This window comes from Vollenhovia emeryi, unplaced genomic scaffold (assembly GCF_000949405.1).
Source record: "Vollenhovia emeryi isolate VEMERY1.0 unplaced genomic scaffold, V.emery_V1.0 DF939243.1, whole genome shotgun sequence".
Classification (NCBI taxonomy): Eukaryota; Metazoa; Arthropoda; class Insecta; order Hymenoptera; family Formicidae; genus Vollenhovia; species Vollenhovia emeryi.
In genome coordinates this window covers 310,298-329,169 of record NW_011967123.1, presented here as the reverse complement: position 1 = coordinate 329,169, position 18,872 = coordinate 310,298, and the positions used below count along the sequence as shown (strand labels likewise).

Here is an 18,872-nt window from a genome sequence, read left to right as displayed (position 1 = left end):
TTTCCTTTTTCTTTTTAATGCGACGAATCGAATAGCAATAAATAGAATTACGTGTAAACACCAGTCGCTGTCACATGCACGAACTACATATGTGAAAAATACATTTATGAAATTTTCTTTTTCTTCTTAATGCGACGAATCAAGTAGCAATTAATAGAATCACGTGTTAACACTAGCCGCTGTCACACGCACGAACTACCCCATACAGCACCAAAGCTTTCAGAAACATTTCAGAAAACATTGTTGCAATGTTTCTGATAGCTTCGGTGCTGTATGGGACATATGTGAAAGATACATTTACGAATTACGATTGTTGCCATCTTTTTCTAGCTTATTGTTAGATATGTGCAATTTATAAGTTACCGACTACAATGTATATATTTTTAATATCTAGATATTTTATAACTCTTGTACTAAAATGTGTGTATCGAGGCATGGAAAAAAAAACTTTTACAGGACTGCTCTCCTGTTCTTTTTGTTAAGATTTTGAATTCGAATGTATAATAGAAAAACAAAGCATTTCATAAAAATCATGACCAAAATACACCACAGACACTTTTTTAGTTTATCCAACAATTTATTTCGTTTAATATAAAAAAAAGAGTAGGATGGCATCGCGTATAGTCGATATCAGAATGGTTAAAGTATTTATTTTGTAGGTAACTCTTATAATTTTATCTCTACATAAATCCAGAAAAAAATAACGTGTAGCAGTAAATCTGCAAAGATTACCTAAAAATAAACGAAGAATTCCTCGAGCATTCCGATATCGATTATATAAACGCGCACACACACGCACGTACCACACGCGCGCGCGCGTACACACACATACACACACACACACACACACACACATGGCTGTGAGAAGTAAACTAAATTACACTTAAGGTGCTTAGTAATATATCATGTTGTCAAATGTATATAACTAAATAATAATATATCAATGTATAAAGATAAAATATAAATTAAAAGAATTATTGCTATTATTGCTATTATTACATGGATATTGCTATTGTATTATTATGATATTCCCGATGAAAGAAGAGAAGTCTTATGATTTTATTAACTCTTGATGAAAGAGGGATCGTTGGATCAATTGTACGTTTGTCTGTTTGGTTTTTCAACTTTCAATCTTACAAGGGAACCGCAAGAAGTGACCGTTCTAGCGACTCAGGAAACATGGTTTCTTCGAAATTTCTACCTCCATATATGGCATCCATCTTCAACGTCATATTTTAATTCTTCAACATCATATTTTAATTCTTCAGCATCATATTTTGATTCTTCAACATCATATTTTGATTCTTCAACGTCCTATTTTAATTCTTCAACATCATATTTTGATTCTTCAGCATCATTCTTTATCTTCAACATTAGGCACTGCATTACCCTCTTAAAAATGGGCGTAGCACAGACACGCACCAAGTGGAGACTTTATCGGCAGTGCTTGAAAATGGGTGTAGCGGAATATATATAGTTCCAAAAATGAAATGGGCGTAAAGCGCTGGAATCTGCAGTCGAAGAAAACGTAAAACGCCGGCGTACGTATAACGCATGGCGCGCTCTCGATCAGGTTTTCCTCTGCTGATACACAAGAATTAATATAATTAAAACTGCCTTATCTACGTATCCACGTTGCGCTTATGGTCAACCGTCGCTAGGTGAATTGCAAATGTTGCGTGTTATTGCCTCTGAAGCGTCAATTCTTCATACCTATTATTACAGTGTGGAGTGTGGAGCAGGAAGCATCTGATCTGTTAGAGATTGGCGTTGTATCGTATCGAATTTCGCCGAAGAATCATTTACAATTGTGGTAAATATTGTATCACATGCACGCAGAAAGTAATATCGATATTGTCAAAATATTACTCTGAATAATATACATGTTGCTTCCTGTCGAGTATAATGCGTCAGATAATCCTGCATATAAAAGAATAACATTTCTCTGTATAATGTTAAACTATACTTTTTTGTTTAAATTTGTTGCTTCTACCTTTCACAATACATGCGATCTTATCTTTGGTATTTTTTTTCAGAAAAATGGTTGTAAGGCAGTATCAAGAGGAGCTTAAATACTTGGAGAAAATTAACGAATGTTGTTGGAGAATCAAAAAAGGCTTTCAGCCTAACATGAAGGTAATTCTTTTCTATTAGACATATATGAAGGCGTTATTTTACTTGTGCAACTCCACTTTTTATGACATTGGAGTTAACCTCACTTTCGGGCTTACACACAAATTTACACTTGAGAAACTCACAACTAGCATAGGATATGGCATGTTAGCAAAACTCCTTAATTTCCTTTTCTTTTATTCAAATTGATCGATATCTCGAAATTAATGAAAATGAAGTTGTACTATTATTAAGATAACGCCTTTATGTATGTAGAATGGCAAGATAGACATTAAGGTCCAGTTTCACAATCGTCGGTTAACTGTTAACCAGAGTTCAGTCGACTTCCTATCTTTCTCTATCTTGTTATCCAAGAAGAGACAGAGGATCAATTAACCATGGGTTAGCGGTTAAACGACGTTTGTGAAACGCCCTAAGAAGTACATACATCAGTTATTTCAAAATGTATAATTTACATTATTATTACTTATAGCTACACACTTATTTTATTCTATAAATTGTAATTCAAGGTTGAAGGAGTGTTTTATGTGAATAACACATTGGAACGTTTGATGTTTGATGAGTTGCGCAATGCATGTCGGCCAGGTGCAGTTGGAGGTTTCCTCCCTGGAGTGAAACAAATTGCCAATGTAGCAGCTTTACCTGGTATTGTCTGGAGATCTGTCGGTTTACCAGATATACACTCTGGATATGGTTTTGCTATTGGTAAAATACATTATTTTCTGTTTCCTAGAGTATTTTTAAGGCATGTCTTTGATGGAAATATTTTTGTTGAAAGTTTTATTTTATTATGAAATTGACGTAAAATAAAATAAGATTTGTTAAAAAATTAATGTATATCTCAAGAGATATCACAATTTTTCTTATAAAAATTTAATATAATACTGTGAAATATAAAGTAAGTTAAAATATATTCTTGAAAAGTAATTAAAAAATTGTGAAATATTAAATATTATGTAATGTATTGAATTTAACTAAAATCTATTACTTTTTAATGAAATAGTTTTGAAATCATTTTTAATGAAATAATGAAATGGAGTCAATTCAGAAAATTTGTCAAGTATATTTCAGTAAAACTTTATTATTTTCGGTAAAAATATTCCCAACGAGGTAGAATCCAAAATAATTTGCGACTACATCAAATCAATAAGATAATAAATAAATATAATTTTATTCAGGCAATATGGCAGCATTCGACATGGATGATCCACAGTCAATTGTATCGCCCGGTGGTGTAGGCTTTGATATTAATTGCGGTGTTCGTCTATTACGAACAAATTTATTTGAGAAAGACGTCTTACCAGTGAAAGTAAAATATCTATGTTTTAGTAAAATATAAATTATTCTTTCTTTTTAATAATTATTTTTATAATTTTGTGCATTGTAAAATAGTAATGTAGATATCTGTTACGTATATGTATAATAGTATAAAGTATATAAGATACTATAATATAAAAAATTTTTTAGGAGCAACTCGCCCAAAGTATGTTTGATCACATTCCAGTTGGTGTTGGATCTAAAGGAATTATACCAATGAATGCACGTGATTTGGAGGAAGCTTTAGAAATGGGGATGGATTGGTCTTTGAGGGAAGGTGAGGACAGAAAATACAATATTATGATGAAATAAAACAAAAATATTTATGAAATACTCGTACAAAATGTACTCAGGTTACATTTGGGCTGAGGACAAAGAACATTGTGAGGAATATGGAAGAATGCTTAATGCCGATCCATCAAAAGTATCAATGAGAGCTAAGAAACGCGGACTTCCTCAAGTAAGATATAACAAATATTTGGAAAAATATTGTCATGCCTTCCGCGCCGCAGTCGCTGATCACGTCACTCGCGCACAGGCACAACACGTCACACGCGTTCCAATAAATCACAAAGGATTAAAGAGAGAACGATAGACTTTATTTAGCGAGAGAACGTCCGCCTAGCTCGAAAGCCAAACTTCTAATTCCAATTAAAATCAATACAACTCATTTACAAAATAATTGAAATCATGGCAACCCGCCACGGTACCGAACGTCGCCTTCCGAACGCGGGCGTAACAATGTATAAATAATTATGTCATCAAGGTTGGGAAGTAACTCGTTACTTGTAACGAAGTTACAGTTATAGTTACTTTCTTTTGTTAACTCTAACTCGTTACTTTCTCTTCATCTGTAACTGTAACTTAATTTAGTTACATTTTTTCGATAACTAATAACTAATTTAATAGTTAATTCAATATTAATTTAATAGTTAAATACTAACAATAAGAGTTATTTTACATATACTTTAAACCTCCACAGATCGCCTTGCATTTGCGCATAAACGCCTTCATCGACGCTCTACAATTCAAATGCAGATTTGATATTTTCACTTTCATTGCAAAAAAGTAACTGCAAAGTAACGATTTATTACCTTTTGAATAACTGTACTTGTAACGCGTTACTTTTTTAACGAAAAGACTGTAACTGTAACTAGACATTTTTATACAATAACTTTCCCCAACTCTGCACATAATACGTATATGTACCTATGTATTATAAGTTTATATTTTACATTAGTTAGGTACGTTAGGAGCTGGAAACCATTATGCAGAGATTCAAGTCGTAGATGAAATATATGACAAATTGGCAGCATGTAAAATGGGCATTGAAGAAAAAGGACAAATTTGTGTTATGATCCATTCGGGGAGCAGAGGATTTGGTCATCAAGTTGCCACAGGTTAGTTTAGGTTATAAATTACATATGTTTTTCATTTCTCTTTCTTATGAATCTCTAGAAACTATTTTAAAAACTACATGTCGTTTTATATAATAAAACATTTCAGATGCACTTGTACAAATGGAAAAAGCTATGAAGCGCGACAATATTGAAACCAACGACAGACAGCTTGCATGTGCTCATATAAAGTCTCAAGAAGGTCAAGATTATTTAAAAGCGATGGCAGCTGCTGCCAATTTTGCGTGGGTTAACAGGAGTTCTATGACATTCCTTAGCCGACAGGTATTAAAAAAATACATACATATATGTGCATAAACGTTAATTAATAAAAATGTTAAACAGTACACAATATGCTTTTTAATAGGCATTTGCAAAGCAATTCAACTCATCTCCCGATGACTTAGATATGCATGTCATTTATGATGTGTCTCATAATATTGCTAAAATAGAAGAACACATAGTTGAGGGAAAGCAGAAGACACTCTTAGTTCATAGAAAGGTAAGCGTTGAGACACATGTATACAGTATAACTAAATAATAATTGAATTTTTATATTGATGTAAATATAATACAGACCTTATTCATATGTATACATATCGTAAAAACGTATTTTGCTTAAAGGGATCGACAAGAGCTTTTCCACCACACCATCCTTTGATTCCTGTAGATTATCAATTAACAGGCCAACCAGTCTTAATCGGTGGTACAATGGGTACATGCAGTTATGTTTTGACTGGTACGGAACAGGGTATGAAAGAAACGTTTGGATCAACGTGTCACGGTGCTGTAAGTATAGGAATTACAACAATTTTATACACGTGTGTCATTTATGCATATATTAATCTTTAATTTCTAACTTTAATTCACAAGTAATACGCTTATGTAAAGTAATGATATGTAAGATCCTTATATACTAAAAAATATATATACACATGTGTGTTGTTGTGTGTGTGTCTGTGTGTACAGGGTCGTGCTCTCTCAAGAGCCAAGTCACGTAGGAACTTGGATTATATGCAAGTTTTGGAAAAATTAGAAGAATTAGGTATATCGATTCGAGTTGCTTCGCCGAAATTAGTTATGGAGGAGGCACCAGAATCCTATAAAAATGTAACGGATGTCGTCAATACTTGTCACGCAGCGGGAATTTCCAAGAAATGTATTAAATTGCGACCAATTGCAGTTATTAAAGGATAATTTATACAACATATTTTCATTATCCTTTTTTATGGCATGTAGCAAATCATGTTAAAGTTAATATATCAGCTAATAAATCTTAAATCGTGTATAAGATTACTCATACAGAGCGAGTTTTATTTCACGAACCAGTCTTTCAAGCTTTCAAGCAATGACAATCGAGAACGTAATATACATATAAGAACAATATCGTGCAATTAGAACTATAACAATAAGATTAATAGTCTAGAAAAAGAAAAGATTACTTCTAATTAACGCAAGTCCAGAAATCCAAGTCTAGAAAGGATCGTCGTATGGAGACCGTTTATGGACTAGGGTGTCGTTTCTACATAAGAAAACTGTTAAAAATCATAGTGAAATCATACGAAAACCATATACTTATCGCGAGACCGCGAGTACAGTGTCTCTTGATAATGCAGTTATGTATCGCCGTTACCGACTGTGCATCGTAATTGCGTCAATGTTCCTGAGTAGTCGATGGTAGTCGATGAAAATGGCCAGCCGAGCCTCGCCTGTCGTTCGCCAAGTGAAACCAATCCTGTCTGTTAATCGGGAGGATGCGCGCCGAAAAGTGCTCACGTTGTATAAAGCGTGGATCCGTCAAGTACCAACTTCACGTACGCAATTTTCTGTCGTATACAAAATTGCGATCCTTTGTGCTTTCGTTACTTAACCTATTGACGTATACACTATGGAATTACTGATATAATACGCTAGGAATTACTGATTTTCACATGAATCTGTGCACATATCACACATTTATACATTTTGCATATACATACATGGAAAATGTATATGTGCTCTGTCTGTGGCTAAATACATATCGGAGGGCATCGGTGATTCCTAGTGTGTATCGTCAAGTGCATAACATTTATCTTCTTTTTGCAGTGTTAAGTTACGATATTCCAAAAAATGAAGCAGAATGTAAGAAGAAAATACGCGAGGAGTTCAGGCGCCATACTCATCTCACTGATTTAAGGATTATAGATAAAGTTATTATAAAGGTAGAAGTATAAGAATTAAGAATCAATTGTAAAAGCTGATATTTAAGGGCCAGTTTCACAAACATCGGACTAGGGTTCAGTCGACTCCCTATCTTTTTTCATCTTATTATTTAAGAAGAGCCAGCGGATCAATTAACCTTCGGTTAGCAGTTAACCGACGTTTGTGAAACTGGCCCTAAGGGTCAGTTTCACAAACGTTTGTTAAAAACTGTTAGAGTCCAGTCGATTTCTTACCTTTTTCTATCTTATTATCTAACAAGAAGAGGCAGAGAATCTTTGGTTAGCAATTAAACAACGTTTGTAAAACTCCCTAAATGAACGTCGGCAATTAATTTAACTTCTAACATATGATATATAATCTTTAATTTATACATAATTTTACAGGGTCAAATGGAGTTGCAAGAGGTAGCTAATGTATGGAAACCTAAAGGCGGTGTTATGCATTACTGGAGAGAAACGTGGGAAAAGAAGCCGACTGATTTTATGTCAAAGTTTCTCAGGGGTCAGGATTAATTTACGTTAGTCCACGGCATGTATCATAGAGACATGTAACTGTCATAATTTATGTATATATAACGTGTAATTACAAGATTTTAATTAAGATAGATGGTTATTCTGTGTGGTAAGTGTATCCGTCTGCGAAATAAAAGTGAACCAATGAACCAATTCAATTGACTGCTTCATACCTACAAGAAGAGCTGAAATAACGATTTTTATATTTGCTACATGTTTGGCATTTACAGTCGAAGTTAAGATAATCGGTATACAATTACATAACTATACATATATTCACTTCATTGATAATTTTTTCTATTTATATAATATACGATACATATACAGGGTGGTCAATTTAAGTGTGGACATGGAAATATCTCGAAAACTATGCATCGGATAAAAAAAATAGTATATATATACATACTATATACTATGCGTTATATGACGGCAAGTAGTCACGAAAATTAATCTATCAGATAATCATATCTTATGTAAGTATACGTGACAAACTGTAACGGAGGAAGAGGGAAAAGAATAAAAACTAAAGTTTTAAAAATATTTTGTTAGCATTTTATTGGATAAAATGTACAATTACCTATTTTCGCAGTAAGAAAGCTATATTAGACTAATTCGTTGACTTTACACAGGAATTAAATTCATAGCATTATATTTAACAAATCCTCCACTGACTAGAAAAGATAATACAGAAAAGATACACGAAAGAAAGATAGTCCCGTGTTTTTGCTCGCAAGTAGATAATGGAAGCAAACCAACACCATAAATAGTAATGTATATATCGTGACTTGTATAATAGTGACTTGTTTGAACCCTTGAAAAGAGAGTACAAAGAGACGAAGTGATAGTCACTGGAGGAGTTGTGCACAGAAATACAAAGCCGACCAATAGGACGAATGGTCTGAGATGCATTCCACGAGAATTATAAAAAAATTATGTTATTTATAAAATATTACTCTAAGGGACTTATGATAAGTGATAGTCAGGAGAAGGTTCAGCTACAGATTCAGTAGTGAACAAGGGATTTGGGAACTCTGGTGGGTGTGGCAGTGGTCCAGCAGTCTTTGGCTGACGTCGATACGCCATAAGCCAGCATGACACAGCGATAGCTACGGCAACCAGTGCCAAAAGTGCCGTAATTATTAATGCTATGATAAAGCCGACCATAGAAACACAGATATCTTCCACTCTTTGTGCTGAAGGAGCTGAAATGTACCGCAAAAATTATTACTTCCTTTATTTCAATACACTATACATACATTATTTCTTTCTGCTATCTTATGCCTCACCTTCAGCTGGATCTGCTGTATACCTCTCCTCTCTCCTTTCCAGAGTGAATATTAAGTTTGATTGAATAGTTATCTCTTCACGAAGTTGACCTTCAAAGCCATCGGATACGCTTAGAGATGTGTCGTTAATCTCGGAATCAACATCTCTGCGACGACGGCCATAGGCGTTGTAACCGCGACAGTTTACCTATCGATAAAAGAAACAAAGTTTTATTATCAAAATTTGCATTTCATGGCATTTTATATACCACGCATATAAAACGATTGCAAATTATGAGTTGCATTGTACTAACAGGTTGACAGCGTCCAAAGCATACGCGTATATTGCACTGGAATCTTATGTTATCGCTGCTGGGGAACTTGAACGCGTTAAAGCTAGCCATTAACGATTGAGTCTCCGGATTTTGTTCCCACTCCCCGAATATTGTGGGATCTGTTGCGCAGCCATTTTCGTCGGTTACGATATACTCGTTCTCCAAATTATCTTCCATTGTTTTAGCAACGCAATTTCGCGCGAATCCACCATAAATAGCTGCAATATGTCATTTATTTATCTTGTCTTACAACAAAAGTAGTGCTAGAATAGTAATCGAAAGTATACACGAAGCGTTGTTACAAGTAAAATTCAATATACTTACTTGAAGGTTGAACTTCTACTTGAAGCATTAGATTATCTCCAATTTCGGCCGAATTAATCTCATTTCCGTTCTGCGCAACTATTTTCATTACGCATATAGGTGGTGGACCGGTGTTGGCTATTGTTCCAGCAGTCGTCAACATAGAGACGTTAAAACCGAGGGTAACGTTTTGTTCTCCGGTTTGATATATACATTTAATATGATAAGCCTGTGCCTTGTAAGTCATCAATTTTGGATGTTTCTGTATAACGAGCACGAAGCTGGCTTGTCCCTGAAGGATAATCAAGATAATGTAAATTTCTTTCCATCAACCATTGAGGCAATTATAATACGATGCTATTCAACTAACATTCACGTGTATGAGTCCGCAATTGCCAAATGCAACTTTGAACGTTTCTGTTTTGTGATCAGTTTCGGCGGGTATTGAGACAACTCGTCTGCATTGCTCGTCTTTGCTACGTCCTTTAACATATAAAACCCCGTCGAAGTCTTGATCCTGCAGATGTATTACGACCTGCACTCCATCTGACAAACAGCTTACATCCATTTCTGGTCTAGGGAAATCTGTTCGACCATCCTTTCTGTCGTCTGAAAAACAGAAAAGATATATACCAAAAGGATTCCTCAAATGTTACCGATTAACTTACTATTATCTAGAGAAGACACAGTTCTTGATAAAATATATATTCTGTCCTGTCTAAAAGGATATCGAATCTTAAATATTTGTAAATTAATGACCAAAAAACTACACGTTTATTCCTGCAAATTCTCAACGTACAGCATTGGGTATATGGATTGCCTAAGTAGCCGTTGACGCAAATACAGACAGCTTGGTGTCTGGTAGCGTTGCAAAGCGCGTGCACGCCACACTGTTGCTTTTTGCAAGGATCTTGACAAGTATGGGTGGCTTTGTCGCAGTATCTGTCGTCGGCGCAATCGTCATTACGTCTGCATTCGATTATACCAACTGAAATAAACCATGATGGTAGATTAACGAAACGACGTGGGAGGGGAAACATCCCGTGATCGGTGTACGAGATTGAACGACTTACTCTGTCTGCAGTATCCGTTGGCGTCTATTCCATATCCATATCGCGTTGGGCACACGCAGCGACCATATTCATCTATGCTGAAGCCCTTTTCCAAGTCGCACACGCAGTAGCCTTCCTCGTTTATCACCATGTTAGACTGCTTGCGGCAGGGTATACAAACGTCGTTCGCGTCCTTACCGAATCCAAGCGGGCAGACACAATTGCCGTGTTCATCGCGAATCTGGCCTTTCCCGACCGGGCACACGTCCGCTGGAACTAGGTCGCAGCGGACAAGGGCGTTCCCACGGTATCCTGGGAGACATTCGCATATCATGGTCCTGATCGGGCTGGTGTCCAAGACTTTGCACTCGGCGTTAATACCGCACGGTGCGATTTTGGTGCAAGGATTGATGCATTGTCCGTTGAAGCACGCAGTCTGAGATGGACATTCGTTATCCGCCTTGCACTTTTCTTTAACTGCAAGAAGAAACGAGATGTTAAAATCGAAGGCTTAATTATATATTGATTTCAGCGCAAGTAAAGCGGATTTTATTTTATTTTTTTACCCTTAGCACATCCTGACTTAACGTCACCGACGTAGCCAGGTGGGCAGGCGCATTCCACGACGTGATTGTAAACGTTGCAATCCATGTTGCCGGTGCATGGGTTTTGTACGCAAGGATTTTCACAGCGGTTGTTAATGCAAGCCTTATTGGTAGGGCAGTCCGAGTTGCTCTTGCATCCTAGTAGGACACAGGAGACCCGCGGATTGCCACCGAAACCGGGCGAGCACTCGCAAATAGCCTTGTGATTGATGCCGTGGCACACAGCGTTCTTGCCGCAGGAAACCAAAGACGGCGAGCAAGCTGGCACGCAGTTGCGTTGGACACACGCGTGCGAACCGCTGCAATCGCCGTCCGTTCTGCATCCTGCAACTAGATAACGAAATACCAAATGTTACCAGATAAAAATTTATATTTCATAATCATAAAATATATATATGACTTTTGTAAGTTCTATTAACGTGTCTTAAGCGAGGAGAAATGGTTCCTTTTAAACGAAAACTTACCTCTTGTACAAAAGATATCCGGATTTCCGTCGTATCCCAGCGTGCACGAGCATATCGGCTTGTGATTGATGACATTGCAAATCGCATTGGGTCCGCACGCGCAAGGATCCCTGCAGATCGCGTTCACGCAGGACCGCTCCGACGGACAGTCGTCGTCCTTGGTGCACTCAATCTTCAGGATCGGCTTGGTGGCCTGGCAAGTACCGCTGCCGCTACTGACGTATCCGCTCGGGCACACGCATGCCATAGTGCGTATTGGATGCGTCGGCAGGACACGACACTCGGACGGCTCGGTACACGGTTGTATAATCGGGCATGGAATCTGGCACTTGTTGCTCAGACAGGCGAGCGAGTCCGGACAGTCGCTGTCCTCCCTGCACTCGGGCCTGATTTCCGGTTGGCAATTGATGTACGGGTTTCCGGTAAAGCCGGACGGGCAGCGGCATATCGGCAGGTGATTCAAGACCCTGCATTCCGCGCGGGATGAGCAAGGATTGCTATGGATGCAGGGATCGATGCATTGCATGTTGATGCACGAGTGGTCGCCCGGGCAGTCGCCGTTGCTGTAGCAGCCGATCACGCGGCACCGATCCAGAGGATTGCCGTGGTAGCCCTTGCGACAGCGGCAGTCGGCCACGTGGTTGCTCGGGAAGCACTCGGCATTGGTGCCGCACGGGTCTACGACCAGACACGGGTTCACACAATTGTTACTCTTGCAGGTCTTGTCGAGCGTGCACTGGCTGTCGTGCCGACACTCGACGGAGTGACAGGCGATTTCAGGATTGCCCTGGTAGCCCTGCTCACACGAGCAGATCGGTTTGTGGTTCCTCACGTAACAAGCGGTGTTGGTGCCGCAGTTGCAGGGGTTGCGACACTGCCTGTTGATGCATGCCTCACGATCGCCGCAATCGTCGTTCGTCGTGCACGTTCCAATGACCGTTAGTTGTACTACGAAATTGTAATAATTTATTGATTACGGATTATTCTTAAACGTTTATATTGTTTTTAAATTGATATGCTCAAGGCAGTATTTAGCTTCGCTTACTTGGTCTGCATACACCGTCGACATCGGTGATCCAACCCTCCGGGCATGTGCAGATCATGGTTCTTACAGGCACCGTATCGAGAACGTCGCAACGAGCGTTCTCCAGACATGGCTTGATAACTGGGCAAGGATCGATGCATTTCTCCCGGATGCACACCAACTTGTCCGAACAGTCGACGTCGACTCTGCACTCCGGCTCCTCGACTTCCTCCGCGACGTGCCGCTCGCAATAAGAAAATGGATTTCCCAGCGGGATGTTTTCAGGGCAGCGGCAGGACGCAACGTGATCCTGGACGTAGCAAACGGCGTTTTGCGCGCAGGGCGAATTCTCGGCGCATGGATTTACGCAGCGGCCATCGTTGCAGGCCAGATTATAAGGACAATCGTGGTCGGTGTTGCATTCGACCCTCTCGCAATGAACCTGCGGGTTGCCATAATAGCCTGAGCCGCAACGACAGGCCGACCGATGGTTTTTGCCGTAACATTCTGCATTGATGGCGCACTTGTTGTCTAAGATGCAAGGATTCACGCATTGGCCGTTGTAACAAGTAGCTGTGTAGTCACACTCGCTGTCAGATTCGCAGTCGACTAAAATGAACAATCGCAATTAGAAATGCAATTAAAAACCAAGAGGTTCTTGCGACATGAAGTATACTGTTAACGTTAACAACTTCACTTGCTATACAGAAAGAAGTATAACAAATGTTACTTACGCTTAAAGCATCCTAATTGAGGGTTTCCAGAGTAGCCTGGAGGACACACGCAAGAAGGATAATGATTTACGACGTTGCACTTGGCGTTAGGTCCGCAGTTGCAGGGATTAATGCATGCGCTATTGACGCATGCATAGTTTCCTGCGCACTCGCTGTTCGATACGCACTCGGGCGTGATCTCCGCTGTGAAAATATCGGTGATATGAGAAAAGGTTGTTACACGACTTCTCGAAAATATAATCTTTATTTCTGATAATCCTTACGTGGTATGCATTTGGTTGTAGAATCACCAATGTAGCCGATCGGGCACTTGCAGATCGGATTATGATTGTCGACATGGCATAGAGAGTTCCTGCCACAAGGATCGCCAGCAACGCATGGGTTTACACAGAGCGAATTTACGCATTGCTTATCGTACGCACATTCGCTAGTCGCGTAGCATTCTGGTCGAGGTCCTGGCAATGGAGCGACTGGGACTGCAATAGAAATTATACAATCAATGGCACATACATTCTAGGAGATGAAACGACAATAATTGCAGGAAATTGCGGTCAAACTCATTCAAATTTTTGCATTTACCTCTTATGCATTCTATGTAAGCGTTGCCTGTGAAGTCTTGAGAACAGAAGCAAATACCAGTGTGAGATGTGGATTTACATTGCGCATTAAAGCCGCACTGGGTTGTCAAACAGGCGTCTATGCATTTTCCATCCAGACACGTCTCGTGGTTAGCGCAATCTTGATCCAGATGACATTGGACGTCGCCCAATACTGCAACGCATTTGTATGATTAGAAAAGATATTGAATAACACACGAAATATTCTTTTCGACGCTGAATGTAGTTTATGAAATTGATATGTACCAATAGGCTGGCACTGGCCGTTAACATCGGTGATCGTGTTCGGTGGACACAAGCAGATCATCGTACGAAGCGGTACTGTGTTCAGGACTTTGCACTCTTGTTCACTGGTGCACATACCAGCGGACACACACGGGTCTTGACATCTGGTGTTAACGCAAGCGAGATTCAATGCGCATTCGCTGTCCTGTATGCATTCCGGCTCAATGGAAGGTTCACCTAAAAAATTTTTACACAAATGCATCACGCAAGATATCTTGAAATCGTCGTCGTTATCATTTTTATCGATGAATTTAAAATCAACTCTTTTTCAATGAAATTAACAACGAAGTGAAATTTTAAGAATCAACATACCAATGCATGTTATATATGGATTTCCTGTAGTACCCGGAGGACACGTGCACTTCGGCTGATGATCGCGTGCGACGCAAATCGCGGCCTCGCCACAGGCATCGTCGTCGCAAACCGGCCTGCAAACTCTGTTCAGTCTGTCGCAGGCCTCGTGATCGGCGCAATCTTCATTATAATGACAGATCGCGGAAATGCACGCCACACGTGGATCGCCTTGAGTACCTTGTGGGCAGATGCATTGAGCTCTGTGAGACACCGCTTTGCACTCAGCACCCCGACCGCACACAATGTCACCGATGAGACACGGAGTGACGCAGTTGTCGTTCCGGCAGGTCTTGTCATAAGGACAATCGTTGTCCGTTTTACATTGCGCTAAAATACAAAGAGAATGTTAACGAACGAGTGTAACGTACCAAAATAATGAGAAACTTTTAGTCTTCAGCATATTTAAAATTTTTTATTTTGCCATTAAAACGTATCAGATGTTTAAAACAATGATTAGCTTAATTATCTTAAGATTTATGTACATATATATTTTTTCAGGGTTGGGAAAGTTACTTTATAAAAGTATCTAGTTACAGATATAGTTTCTACGCGAAAAATGTAAGACTAAACTAGTTTAGTCTAGACTAGACGAAAAACCAGTTACAGTTACAGTTACAAGTTACCAATTATAAAAAGTAACGCGTTACAATTACAGTTACTCAAAAAGTAACGAATCGTTACTTTGCAATCACTTTCTTCCAATGAAAATAAAAATATCAAATCCGCATTTGAATTGTAAAGCGTGGATAAAGGCGTTTATGCGCAACTTCAAGATCTAATACGATCTGCAGAGATTTAAAATATGTATAAAGTAACTATTAATGTATACTAAATTATTCACTAGTTTTCGAAAAATGTAACCGAGTTAAATTACAGTTACAGATGGAGAGAAAGTAACGAAGTTGAGTTAGAGTTACCAAAAAAGTAACTACAACTGTAACTTCGTTACAAGTAACGAGTTACTTCCCAATCCTGTATTTTTTATAGAAACGTGACAATTCGTGAAAATGAAAAGTCTATAAGATTCTTACGTCTGAAGCATTGGGCTTGTGGATCACCGGCTAAACCGTGTTGGCAGTGGCAAGAAGGATGATGATTGATTGTGATACATTCCGCGTTTAGGCCACAACGATTGCTGGAGCACGGATCTTGGCATAGTTGATTTATGCACGCTTTGTCAGATGGGCATTCGGTATTTAGTCTGCATTCCGGAAGAACTACATTTTCTGTGGATGAAAAAGAGAGGTATAAAGTAACGCACATCCGCTTACATTAAAAAGTGGAGAAACATACGATATAGTACCTTCGTAGCAATTTATGAACGGATCACCGGCATGTCCGTGGGGACACTGACATATGCGGCGATGATTTTCAATGCGACACTCTGCATTTGCTGCACATGGATTAACAGAGCACGGATCGATGCACTTACGGTTTAGACAGGCCATGCCTGGTGTGCATTGCAAATCACTCTCGCATATCGCTGCGACTTGTTTGTCCACTGCAAGTACAAAATATTTGCAATGCAGTTACCATACAACACTTTGTCGTTAATATAGTTAACTGAATTTATTTTTCAAAAGAGACGCTAATTTGTTTTATTAGACATGTTTAAATATGTTTTTATATGTTAATGTACATATTTGTTTGGATTAAAAGTCTACCTAGCACGCAGGCAACGGTGGCATCGCCAGCAAAGTTCGGTAGGCATTCGCAGATCATTGTTCTCATCGGTAAGGTATCTACGACGCTACATTTGGCACTAACAATACATGGTTTCGTTTCTGTGCACGGATCTTTGCAAATACCATTGAAACATGCCAACTTGCTAGGACAGTCAGCATCAACTTGACATTCGGTGTCTGGTTCTAATAGGTCTAGAATGGCAATAAATATTGTATAAGTACTATCAAATTATAATTAATTATTTACCATTTTAACAAGTTTTTTAGACAGTAGCCTGATTCAAATTATTTTTTGTGAAATACGTATTTTCAACTTTATTAACAATAATTTAACTTGTAAATTAATAAATTAATTTATTAATAATAATTAAATATAATATTCTCTATATGAGTGTTTCATAGAGTTTCTCATTTCATGTAAATATTAGATACTTCCTAATTTAATGAAGTTTACAAATTTTTCTCTAAACCTCATATTAAAACGGATTCTTACCCATGAGACACGAAGTATAAGGATTACCCACGTAACCAGGTGGACATTTACATACTGGTCGATGATTGACGACATTGCACAATGCCGGTGGTGGACAGTTGCAAGGATTGACGCATCTCAAGTTGCGGCAGGCCAAAGAGAGAGCACAATCGTTGTCGCTAGTGCACTCAGGCCTCTCGCATATTTCGTAAGGATTACCCGTATATCCATCAGGACAATAGCAACGAGTCTTATGGTATCCGTCAGCAGTACATAATGCGTTAATACCGCACTGTGTTACCAGGCAGGTATCAATGCACTCGTTGTTAATGCAAGATTGAATCAATGAGCATTCGCCATCACTACGACAACCGACTGTAAAAGGAAATATTAATGAAAGTGATATATGACGAAAAGAAATATGTCAGTTAAAAATATTTATTTGACGCACGTTGATGGCAATATTGCTGAGGATATCCGGAGTAGCCATCGTTGCAAACACACACAGCTCTGTGCATTTGTACATGGCAGCGACTGTTAAGGCCACAAGAATCAAGAGTGCATGGGTCAACGCACTTTTGATTGAAGCAAGTCTTGTCATTTGAGCACTCGGAATTTTGTGTACACTCTGGAATTGGTTCTGCAAAGATGTAATTAAGATTAAAATTTTGTCATACACAATAAGAAACACACTTCTTAATAAATTCAGCTTTAAAATTGATTATTTTCGATTAACACTTTGCTAGGCAGAATGATTTTTTAAATATCAATTTCGTTAATTTACACGGCTTGAATATTTGCGAAATTAAAAAGTAATAATAACATTGCATGTTGAAATTAAAAAAATCTATTCGAGAAAGTATATTAGGTGTCAATATATTCCACATATATAATGTTACCTTCAAGGGCTGGAATTGTGCACTGCACTCGTGCATTGCCCGTGAATCCAACCGGACAAGAACAAATTGGCTTGTGATTAACAGTTTGACAAATAGAATTGATGCCGCACGCGCCGATGCAGGGATCTCTGCATTTTTGTGAGAAGCAGGCTTTATCGCGTGGACAATCTGAATTGATGATGCACTCGGGATAGATGCAAACCGCAACGCCATTTCTTACTCTACACTCGCCGTTATAATTGCAAGGTGATGGACTGCAAGGATTTGTTTCTAAAACAGAAATGCGTAGTTTAAAACAACAGGAAAACAATTGGAGAATATAATATATTTTATATCTGATCAAATTATTATTTATTCACCAATCTTTGTATAGCATTCTTCGAAGGGATTGCCGATCAACGGAGACGGGCAGCTGCAAAGTGGGCTGTGATTGATCGTCTTACATACTGCCTTGCTGCCGCACACATTCTGAGAGCAGGGATCTTTGCATTTACTCTGTATACAAGCTTTGTCGCCCGGACAATCCGAACTGAGAACACATTCCGGATGACAACCAGTTACACTCGTTGGAACACCTTGCAATCCAGGCAAACATTTACAAATTGCTGTGTTGCCAATTTTCTCGCAAACTGTATTCGGACCGCACGGTGATGGATAGCACGGATCCGTTTCTTTAGTATCTAATAATATAAAAATAATAGTTTAAATACAAAAATGAGCAATAATAACATTCATCGCAAGGAGAGAAAGAAAGAGCTTAAGATATGTAGCTTCGTTTAACTTTTTACATTTAACATTCAACTTTTTTAATTCAATTAGAAAGATCAATTATCAAGTAATGATGCATCTAAAAATATGGGTAGCAAAGTTACCTTCCACGGGAACTTGGCAAAGTGTGAAAGCATCTCCGATCGTCGGCAATGGACACGAGCAAATGGGGACATGATTGGACACAGTGCAAATCGCACCAACACCGCAAGTGCCAGGGCAAGGATCTTGACACCTTGTCTTTATGCATGCTTGTGACTTCGCGCAATCGGTATTCACAAGACACTCAGGCTGACAACCTTGGTATGGATTGCCTCTGTAGTTGGGCACGCACTCGCAAATGGCCGTGTCGAATCTCTCGTGGCAATACGCGTTGATTCCACACGGTGAAGGGCTGCATGGTCTAGATGGTACTGGTGGTGCTGGAGTTGCTAAAATGACAACAGAAA

The 18,872-nt window shown here is 38.7% G+C and overlaps 3 protein-coding genes across 4 annotated transcripts in view; 2 read left to right on the top strand and 1 right to left on the bottom strand.

Annotated features, from left to right (window-relative positions):
* The first annotated feature begins 1,682 nt into the window (after positions 1–1,682).
* LOC105560055 (tRNA-splicing ligase RtcB homolog) lies at positions 1,683–6,149 on the top strand. Its single transcript, XM_012008803.1, has 11 exons — positions 1,683–1,813; positions 2,037–2,136; positions 2,643–2,838; positions 3,312–3,442; positions 3,601–3,727; positions 3,804–3,910; positions 4,691–4,850; positions 4,957–5,132; positions 5,215–5,349; positions 5,472–5,636; positions 5,817–6,149. The coding sequence occupies exons 2-11, from the start codon at positions 2,041–2,043 to the stop codon at positions 6,042–6,044; spliced, it is 1,521 nt and encodes a 506-aa protein (XP_011864193.1). The 5' UTR covers positions 1,683–1,813; positions 2,037–2,040; the 3' UTR covers positions 6,045–6,149.
* Positions 6,150–6,484: 335 nt separating this feature from the next.
* On the top strand, positions 6,485–7,714 carry LOC105560054 (NADH dehydrogenase [ubiquinone] 1 alpha subcomplex subunit 6). Of its 2 annotated transcripts, XM_012008802.1 has the most exons (4): positions 6,485–6,661; positions 6,933–7,048; positions 7,433–7,577; positions 7,655–7,714. In XM_012008802.1, exons 1-3 carry the CDS (start codon positions 6,532–6,534, stop codon positions 7,559–7,561), a joined length of 375 nt encoding a protein of 124 aa, XP_011864192.1. In that variant the 5' UTR covers positions 6,485–6,531; the 3' UTR covers positions 7,562–7,577; positions 7,655–7,714. The 2 variants fall into 2 exon arrangements, with proteins under 2 accessions (XP_011864192.1, XP_011864191.1); XM_012008801.1 differs by having other exon boundaries at positions 6,486–6,661; positions 7,433–7,714.
* A 376-nt stretch (positions 7,715–8,090) lies between these two features.
* Positions 8,091–18,872, bottom strand: part of LOC105560058 — a 117,810-nt gene continuing 107,028 nt past the window's right edge. Inside the window, exons 113-135 of the mRNA XM_012008806.1 lie at positions 18,528–18,854; positions 18,015–18,335; positions 17,656–17,925; positions 17,208–17,396; positions 16,778–17,131; positions 16,264–16,476; positions 15,903–16,100; positions 15,631–15,825; positions 14,558–14,926; positions 14,207–14,422; positions 13,923–14,114; positions 13,607–13,819; positions 13,344–13,526; positions 12,631–13,218; positions 11,586–12,533; positions 11,083–11,451; positions 10,538–10,993; positions 10,264–10,452; positions 9,835–10,073; positions 9,486–9,756; positions 9,141–9,379; positions 8,848–9,034; positions 8,091–8,763 (exon numbers count right to left, since the gene is read on the bottom strand). Coding sequence (XP_011864196.1) covers positions 8,525–8,763; positions 8,848–9,034; positions 9,141–9,379; positions 9,486–9,756; positions 9,835–10,073; positions 10,264–10,452; positions 10,538–10,993; positions 11,083–11,451; positions 11,586–12,533; positions 12,631–13,218; positions 13,344–13,526; positions 13,607–13,819; positions 13,923–14,114; positions 14,207–14,422; positions 14,558–14,926; positions 15,631–15,825; positions 15,903–16,100; positions 16,264–16,476; positions 16,778–17,131; positions 17,208–17,396; positions 17,656–17,925; positions 18,015–18,335; positions 18,528–18,854 — 6,965 coding nt within the window. The 3' untranslated portion in view covers positions 8,091–8,524. The remainder of the gene's footprint in view (positions 8,764–8,847; positions 9,035–9,140; positions 9,380–9,485; positions 9,757–9,834; positions 10,074–10,263; positions 10,453–10,537; positions 10,994–11,082; positions 11,452–11,585; positions 12,534–12,630; positions 13,219–13,343; positions 13,527–13,606; positions 13,820–13,922; positions 14,115–14,206; positions 14,423–14,557; positions 14,927–15,630; positions 15,826–15,902; positions 16,101–16,263; positions 16,477–16,777; positions 17,132–17,207; positions 17,397–17,655; positions 17,926–18,014; positions 18,336–18,527; positions 18,855–18,872) is intronic.